Source organism: Octodon degus, unplaced genomic scaffold, assembly GCF_000260255.1.
Source record: "Octodon degus isolate 3935 unplaced genomic scaffold, OctDeg1.0 scaffold00073, whole genome shotgun sequence".
NCBI lineage: Eukaryota > Metazoa > Chordata > Mammalia > Rodentia > Octodontidae > Octodon > Octodon degus.
Window position 1 is genome coordinate 7,742,472 of NW_004524649.1, and position 9,414 is coordinate 7,751,885.

The following is a 9,414-nucleotide window of genomic DNA, read 5'->3' on the forward strand; positions in this document are numbered from 1 at the left end:
GCAGTTGTCCCCAGTGCTTACTGCATTAGATTCTCCAACCCTCTGGACCATTATTTGCCTCAGTTTGCAAGTGTGGGATGGGAGCCAGAAGCCCAGGCTACCTGGTCAAGGTCCCAGCCCACACCTGTTCCAAATTTTATTCCACCTCTTGGTTACCTGCAGAGGTGCTCAGGTGCTCACTGCGGCACTACCCACAGCAGCAAAACACTGTGGGCCTCATGTTCCATTAGCCAACAGAGGAGGGGCACAAGGCTGCCACCCCCACTGTTCCAGACACTGAGGCAGGAGGATCTCAGCGGTCACCCTGGGCAACTAAATGAGAGCTTGTCTCAAAAATCAACTTTTTTTTTTTTTGCGGAACTGGGGATTGAACTCAGACCCTTGCACTTGCCAGGCAAGCGCTTATTCTACTGAGCCATCTCCCCGGTCCCAATTTTTTGAGACAGGGTCTCACTATGTAGTTTAGGTTGGCCTTGAACTTAAGAGTGATCCTCCTGCCTCAGCCTCCTCAGTGCCAGGATGCCAGGTGTGCACCACCACACCCAGCTCAGAGTCCTGAGTAACTCGTAGCTCAGCATGTTCGAGTCCAGCACCACATCTCTGCTTAACCTCCAGGCCCTGGGCTTTAAGAGTTGGTCCTGCCTGTTACTTAGCAGCTGATCAGTTAACACTAGAATTTGTCTAGAATCAGCTCAAAACAACTGGTTTTTTTAAAAATAAATCTTAAGTTCCTCTTTAGCGTGTGTGGCAAGCGTAGGTTAGAACCAGATGTCTTACTGCTTGGTGAATGCTCAGGTTAATAAGGAACCCAAAGTCCCTTCAGGGCTGTAGGCACAGGTTTCCCTAGAAACGCAGGCTGGCTGCAGTACTGTTCTTGGGACCAGCACCTGCACTCAGGAAGCCCTGGCCTAGCCAGGATAGCACCAGCCTTCCTAGGCCTAGTGCGCCGACTTTACAATGGCCACTTCCTCCCCGGGGACAGGGACCACCTGGACTTTGGAGCCGGGTGCCCTGAGCAGGTTGGAGCACCTGCCCAGACCTGCCTGCCTCATACTCAGTCAGCTGCTGTCTGAGGGCCTCTCCCTTAGGGCTCCAGGCTTCCCTTAGCTCAGCAGATTCCTGCCCCCACTCAAAGGTCATTTTTCTGGCTTTCTGAGACAGGGTCTTGCTGTGTAGTTCAGGCTGGCTGTGAACTCACTATGTAGCCCAGGCTGGCCTTGGACTCACAGCAATCCTCTTGCCTCAGCCTCTTCAGTTTTGGGATTACAGGGGTGCGCCATCACACCTGGCCTTTACACAGGGCTGAAGAGGGTTACAGTGACTGAGATAGCCCTCACACAGCAGCAGGCTGGGGCCACTGCTGTGCTTACTAAACCCTCTTTAGCCCAAGACAGCTTATGATGAATACCTAGCAGACATGGAAAAGACAGACTTTATTAGTGTTCCCATAGCCGAAGGGTACCACAAACCATACACTTCCCACTCTGTTCGGAACTAGCCACTGAACCACCAGTGCTGGAGGCCAGCCAGACAGCAGTGCTTCCCCCAGGATAGACACATGTATGCAGCTCAGCACTAGGGAGGCTGAGGCAGGAGGGTCAGCGCAAGTTCGAGGACAGCTTGAACTACATAGTGAGACCCTGTCTCAAAAAAAAAAAAAAAAGAAAAAGAAAAAAACCAGACAAGCCAAAAAAACACCTATTCTCCTAATAGAAACATACATAGATCCTCAGTCTACAACACACGTAGGGTGATATGGGGTGGCAGCTGGCTAGACTGTGGCTCTCCATCTTCAGCTGAGCATTCGGACAAGGAGGTCCCAAGAGAGCCTGGGAGATACCCATGCCTCCTGTCCCGCTGGCCCTCTGGTCAGGGTGGCGGCGCTGGTGTCCTAGGCTGATGTCAGATGCATCTGGCTTCTCAGTCCTGTGGGCAGCAGCACATTTCAACAAAGGAACCCTCTTGCCTCTGCTGATGTGGCTGCTTGGCTTTCAGTGAGTGGGAGGAGGTGATCCCTCTGCCCCAGCAGGGAAAGCAGCGCCTGCTCCAGCTGCATCCTCACAAGCACCTGGCTCCTGACCATCTAGGCTCTTGTCCTTCTTGTCCTTTGCAGAGTATTCCTCCAGGCGAAGCAGCCACTTGGCCCAGTAGTGGGAGCAGAGCTCAGAGTCCAGGAAGTGGGCATGTGCGGGGGAGCCATCCTTGTAGGCCACAGCAATCAGGCCACACTGCACCTGCGCAGAGATGGGCGGTTGCAAGGATCCTGTGAGCCCATAGGTCAGGTCTGTCACCTCAGGAATGCACCACCTCCTAAAGTGCCTCCTGACTCCAGGAGTATCTACCTCTGAGATGCTGACTAAGGATTAAACATGGTCCTGCGCATGGTGATGCACACCTGGAATCCAGCACTCAGGAGGCTGAGGTAGGGGGATCGCTGTGAGGTTGAGGCCAGCCTGGGCTACACAGGGAGTTCACGACCAGCAGAGACTACATAGCAAGACCCTGTTTCAAAAAACCATAAAGAAATAAAGCCCAGGGATGGAAGATAGCTCAGTGGCAAAAACACCTGCCTGGCAAGTGCAAGGTCTTTAGTTTGATCCCTGGTACTGCCAAAGCAAAACAAAACAAAAAAATGAAAGAAATAAAGCCCACATCCAAGACACATGGGGACACCACGGTGACAGGCTTGCAATGACATGCTTGAAGGACTGCGAGCAAGAGGAACAAAGGAAAGCCCAGGAAGAAAGAAATGGTGCTTCTCAGGCAAGAGGAGACCAGAGCTAGGTCAGAGGCACAGGCGAGTGTGGTGAGGAACACGGGTGAGAGCAGCCTCACCTGGAAGCTGTAGTTGGCATCGTGGTTCAGGGCGCCCATGTAGGCCACCACCTGCAGTGGGTTGTCATACGTGTTCCGCAGGAAGGGCTTTGGCTTCTCCGATGTCTTCCAGTCGATCACACATAGCTCGCCCCTATGGGAGACCAGAGACGGCTCTGCACCATCAGCTCAGGCCAGAACCACCTCCTGCGTGCAACTCATGGCGAGCGACTACCGATGCCACTTCTAGTCTCCTCCTTCTGTTCCCCATCCCAACCTGTTAAAAAAATTTCTGGTACTGGGGACTGAACCTGGGGCCTTCACAGCTATGTTCATAGTTCTTTTCTATTTTTCACTTTGAGACAGGTTCTCACTAAGTCACTGCTGCGCTTGACCTTGTGATCCTCCTGTATCAGCCACAATGCTGGGAATACAGGTGACAGGTGTGTGCCACCCTGTGTTGCCCTGACTGAAAGAGCTGGGGATGTAGCTCGGCAGCAAAGCAGCACAGCACCTGCCTGGTAGGCACAAGGTCCTGAGTTTGATTCCTGGTACCAAAAAAAAAAAGAAAGAAAGAAAAAGAAAACCAGACAGTAGTGCTGCGGACGTGTTTACTACAGCTGATGTGGGGATGTTCTGTAGGCCACTGGCGGAAGTGACTGTGTGGCTCCCTCAGGGATTCTACAGGGAACCAAAAGTACCTGTCACATTTCTGGGTACCTGGCACTGTTCCCAGATATGAAGCCATGATGCCACAAACTGTCAGGTGCTCCAGACAGTTCCAGAAGGAAAAACCTGCAGTCCTATTTTTCTAGTGCTGGAGATGGAACCTGAGAACCTGCATAGTCACTGAGCTTAGTGAAGTGCGCTGTGGATACATGGATGCGCTGCCCCATCCTGTCACAGCTCCCATGTGGTACTGGGAAGAGGCTCCTGCTGGTTAGACACCCTGGGAATCAGGAGGCAACATGGCAACAGTTTATTTATTTATTTATTTTTTAATTATTTATTTTTACATTTATTTAGTGTGTGTGGCCAGCTCAGCCCACCAGGGGGCGGGGCTGGCTGGCATGTGGTGCTGGGGGATTGAACCGCGGTCCCTGTGCTTTGCTAAGCTTGTTCTAAGTAGGTGCTTTAGACCACTGAGCCATCTCTCCAGCCCCGGCAACAGTTTAAAAGCAGTACACATGTCTAGGTGTGGTGGTGCAGGCCTGTAATCCCAGCACTCAGGAGGCCGAGTCAGGGGAATTGCTCCAAGTCTGACGGCAACCTGAACTACATAGTGAGACCCTATCTCAAAGAAACAAAACAAAACAATAACAACAAAAATGTAGCAAGCAGCATAAAGAAGCCAAGCTCCTATCCCATTAGTCACTGCCTAGAAGCCAGGAAGAGCAACTTTCAGGGCCAAAGGGTCATGGTACAGTCTTTAAGGGACAGGAACATAGAAAAAAAAGAGGAAAATTAGGAACAAAGAAAAACAACAGTAAAAAATTTGAGAAGAAGGAAACAATGCTAGAATGCAACGGGCGCCTGCAGGCCACACCAGGGCTACTGGAAAGCATGCATACGTGGAAAACTGACTGACCAGGACAACATGGCTCTAACCCACTGCATCTGCTCTTGCTCCTAGCTGACATCCTATTCTTTTACTTTTCACATCGGGTTAACCTTCTTTGTTTTTTATTTTTTTTTATTTTAGGGAAGGATCTATAGGGTATTCAGGGTCTCACTACTAGATTGGACCTGTTTACAGCCTCCCAAGAGCTAGGATTACAGGCGTGCACCACCACGCCCAGTCTCTTCTTTGTTTTTTAAATTTCAAGCCAGAGTCTCACTATGTTGTTAACTTGTCCAGTCAGGGCTCAAACTTGCCACCCTCCTGCTTCAGCCTGTCAGAGTGCAGGGTTCCAGGCATGTGCCACCACCATGCCCAGCCTAGTCTGACTTTCAAGAGGCAGGAGCCATGGTATCGTCAGCCAGGACTGAGGAAAAGAATTTCTTTTGACAGACATCACGATAATTGCCCCCCACCATGCCAGGTGGGGCACAGCCTCTGACTTACCGATATTCAGCCACGCAGTCCAGCAGCCCGGTGTACTTCAGGGTCCCATGCTGCACAGCGCTCTCAAGTGCACACACGCCACGCACATCTTTCAGAAGGTGCTGCACGCTTCTGAGGTAGCCACAGTGGAGCAGATTTTCATCCCCCTCATTTGTGCTCCCTGGGGCTGACAGCATGCTTTCCAAGGCCTCATGGAAGCGTTTTCCTTGCAAAAAGATGTCTGCAAAGAAAATTAAAAGGAAAATGAAGCCAAAGCTAGTGTTACAAGCCAAATGCTCTGAAAATCTCTGATACCAAGTTTTCGAAAAAAATCACAGAAAGTTACTGTAAGTGGTAAGCTCTAAAACATTGAATTTCAGCTTATTATGAAAACTAAGAATGCATTTTTAAGACTGCTTTTCTTAAAACTAAGAAAAGCAAAGGAATTTGAATAGTTTAGAAATTAAATACATTAAAAATGAACTATTTTTCATAGATTTAGACCAAACCTAGGACTGCAGACTGCGGTTATAGAATATATCTAGTGTATGTAAATATCTTTTTTTTTTTTTTTTTTTAGTTTTTTTTTTTTTTTTAATTTTTAAATATTTATTTATTTATTGTGTGGCCAGCTCAGCCCACCAGGGGGCGGGCGGGCTGGCATGTGGTGCTGGGGGATTGAACCGAGGTCTCTGTGCTTTGCTTGAGCTTAGCTTGTTCTAAGTAGGTGCTTTAGACCACTGAGCCATCTCACCAGCCCGATCTTTTTTTTTTTGTACCAGGGATCAAACTCGAGACCTTGTGCATGCCAGGCAGGTGCTTATGCTGTTGTGCTGTCTACCCAGCTCTAAACATCTAATTTGTTTTTTCTTTCTGTATTTAGGACAGGATCTACAGGGTCTCACTATGTAGATCGGACTTGTAGTGATCTGCCTGTGTTCAGCCTCCCAAGAGCTGGGATTATAGGCCCAGTCTCAATCGTTGTCTCAGCACGGCCCAGGGGCGGGGCTGGCATAGCAGCTGCACTCTGCCTGAGCAGAGGCTTTAATCTGCTGAGCTATTTGGCTGGCCCAAAAATTGGAGGATTTTTTTTTTTTTTGGCTGGCTGGCTGGCTTAAGGGCTGGTCTGGTGCAGCATGTGGATCTGGGGATGAACCATGGTCCACTGCGCCTGAGTTTACCCAAGCAGGCACTTTAAACAACTGAGCTAACTCACAAGCCCCTAGTCTTTTTTTGAGGCAGGGTCTCACTATGTAGTTCAGGCTGGCCTTGAGCTCACTTTACCATCATCCTGCCTCAGCCTCAGCCTGAGCACTGGGATTACAGGCATGTGCCTCCACACTTGACACAATATCTAATTTTATAGATCAAATAGTTACATGAAAAAAGTCATTAGAGGGCCAGGCAGATAGCTTAGCAGCTCAAACACCTGCCTGGCAAGCTCAAGGTCCTGAGTTTGATCCCCAGCACAACAACAAAAAGTTAATTAGAAGTTTAGGGAACCCTTCCTCTCTTTAGTTGTTTTTACATATGAACATAATTAAGTGAGGGAATCTTTTTATTAACTGGACTAGCGACCGCAAGACATGAAATTCAGGTCCCACACAAATAAAAATGACAGATGCGGTGGGATTTGGAGGAAGGGAAGATGCAGTGTCCTTCTGTAAAGCCTGAGGCAGTTGTGCATTCTGGTTGATTTTCCTTATGTTTTCAAATTAAGAAAAGGAACACAGGGCTGGGGATATAGCTCAGCAGCGTAAGTGCCTGTTTGGCAAGCACAAGGTCCTGAGTTTGATCCCCGGTACTGCAAAAAAAGGAGGAAAAAAAGGGGGGGGGGGCACAAATAGGTTTTTAATTTTATGTATTTGGTATAGGATCTCACTATGCAGTTCAGACTTGTGATCCTCCTGTCTCAGCCTTCCCAGAGCTGGGATTACAGGCATGTGCCACCATGTCCTGGTCTTCGTGGCAGGTGTGACATAAGGTACTGGAATCAAACCTGGGTCCTTGCACTTGCCTAGGCAAGCGCTTAGATCACTGAGCTATCTCCACGGCCCCTCACAAACAGGTTCAATAAGTACAGGAAATACTTATTAAAGTTATTGTCACTTGCCTGTTGGTAAGGGAAGGAGCCACAGAAAGAAAGGACACAGGTGTGCTAAGCAGGAGCCCTGATGCTGTAGGAGCACTGGCTTTTTTTTTTTGGCTGGCTCAGCCTGCCTTAAGGGCGGATCTGGTAAGGCAGGTGGAGGTGGAGTTCAAACCATGGTTTCCTAGGCTTGACTGCATTTGCATGAGCAGGCATTTAAACAATTGAGCTAACTGGCAGGCCTGCAGCACTGGCTTTCAGACAAGGACTCTGAAAGTAAGGACAGTTCCCCAGGAACAAGGCCTCATGCTGCTGTCAATCTGACCAAAGCAAAAGCTGGACAGCACCCTGGTCCACAGCAAGGAGACTCAACTCGGGGGTTCAGAAGAGATCCCTGGGCAGGCAGAGCAGGGCACATGTGCTTGGGTGGTGGTGAAGAGCAGTCCCAGCCTGTCAGGGAACTGGAAGCCACATCTCACCTGCAAATGTCTGTCACAGAGACTCTGAGCAGTTCTACAACAGGCAAAAAAAAAAAAAAAAGGCATCCACACCCCAAGCAGAACTGCCCCAGGAAAAATTTGTTCCAGGGGGAAATGGAATCCACTAGGAGCTAATGTACACTACTCCACACATTCTTGGCTCATGAGAAATTATTAGTACATGAAAGGCCCAAGCAAACTTAAGACTCATGGAATTACAATCTCAAGCAGAGGGATGGAGTATTCACCCACAGCCTCAGCGAATCCAGATTCAAACTGTTTGCAACAGGAAGAGCTGGGGCTTTTCAATGGTGACCACCGGGCAACCTGGGTTTGACTCCGTTACCATCCCCCCTCAAAAAAAAAAACAAAGAAAACGCTGGGCGTGGCAGCCCATGCCTATAATCCCAGCACTAGGGAGGCTGAGGAAGGAGGATCATTCCAAGTTTGAGACCACCTGGGCTACAGTGAACTCAAGGCCAGCCTGAACTGCATAGTGAGACCCTGTCTCAAAAAGACAAACAATAACAACAACAAAGAAAAACCCAAAGAAAAGCTGTTTCTCTACCAGCCTCAATAGGATGCTTCATTCCCCAAAGTACATCTAACCCTGGCTACATGCCTCACACGGTGGCTGTGGCCTGGCCATATGACTCACAAGGTGGCTGCAGCCTAGCCATAGCTGCAGCCTGGTTATATGCCTTACACAAGAGGCTGCAGCCTGGCTACATGCCTCACACAGTGGCTGCAGACATGGGAGCCAGATTTCAGGCTCAGGACATTGAATATGATTCCATTTAGGAAAATAAAACGTGACCCAAGAGTAGGTTTGTTACAAGTAGCATCAATTCAGAATATTGAGCCAAAGAAATTAAATGAGATGTTTTGAATTTTCCACATTTTAAAAAATCTACACATCTTCAGTATTGATGCTGGAACTGGTAGGATGGCTGGCATTTTGTGTCTTGAGATTTCAAGCTGCCTGGCACTGAGGCTGGCCTCGAGGGCTGGGATGACAGGTGTGTGCCACCATGCCTGGCTTGGTGGCTGATACTTTAGGGTTAAAAAAAAAAAAAATCAGTGAAACGATGGGGAAAAAAAACAAAACTAAAAACAAACTCCAGTGCTTTCCACTATGATGAATACTTAAAAATCAGATTGCTTATTCTCACCAACCTTCAGGAGAAGTGATTTTTGGGAAAGGGGAGTGTTGAGAAAAAAAAAGCCAACTCCAGTGCATCTCTGCACTTTGGGCACCCTGGCAAAAAGCAGCAGAGTCTGGTGCTTTTCAGACAGCCTCTCCAGACCAGTTAACCACTGTGGTGGTTTTTTTTTGTTTTTGTCTTTTTCAGACAGGGTCTCCCTATGCAGTTCAGGCCGGCCTTGAGTTCACTTTGAAGCCCAGGCTGGTCTTGAACTCTCGATCCTCCTGCCTCAGCCTCCGATAACAGCCACCACCCCCAGCACTGTGGTGGTTCTGATACATGGCCTTTCTTCTTCATCCTGCTCACTCTGTCCTGACCCTAATCTGTATGAGACTGCCCACCGTGAAAGCAAACCTTTTCCTGCTTCAGGTTTAGTGTGTTCAGGAGACACAGCAGAGCGCTAATCTGCAGCAACATAGCTAACTGAGTGAAGGTCTACTGGGCCTCACTCACATTCCAAACACAAATGCCCTTCCTGGATCTTTTTTTGTTTCTAGTCATATACTGCACGCTGGCCTTGAACTATATAACCAGGATGGCTTTAAAACCACTGGATCCTCCTGTCTCAAGTGCTGGGATGACAGGTGTTTATACCACACCCAGCACCCCCTCCAGTGTCTAAGGTTCGGGCACCAGCACCCTTTCTTTCTTTTTTTTTTTTTTTTGGGGAACTGGGGATTGAACTCAAATCCTTGCGTTTGCCAGTCAAGCACTTATCCTACTGAGCCATCTCCCCAGCCCATATAGCACCCTTTCTTTCTAGAAGTACAGTATATTCTTTTA

General features: G+C 48.7%; 1 protein-coding gene across 5 annotated transcripts in view; it reads right to left on the minus strand.

The window, feature by feature from the left end:
- Window positions 1–1,441: 1,441 nt before the first annotated feature.
- Window positions 1,442–9,414, minus strand: part of Mgme1 (mitochondrial genome maintenance exonuclease 1) — a 12,287-nt gene continuing 4,314 nt past the window's right edge. For all 5 annotated transcript variants that reach the window (XM_023720137.1, XM_023720139.1, XM_023720136.1 and 2 more), the window contains exons 3-5: window positions 4,880–5,099; window positions 2,836–2,968; window positions 1,442–2,234 (exon numbers count right to left, since the gene is read on the minus strand). In XM_023720137.1, coding sequence (XP_023575905.1) covers window positions 1,992–2,234; window positions 2,836–2,968; window positions 4,880–5,099 — 596 coding nt within the window. In that variant the 3' untranslated portion in view covers window positions 1,442–1,991. The remainder of the gene's footprint in view (window positions 2,235–2,835; window positions 2,969–4,879; window positions 5,100–9,414) is intronic.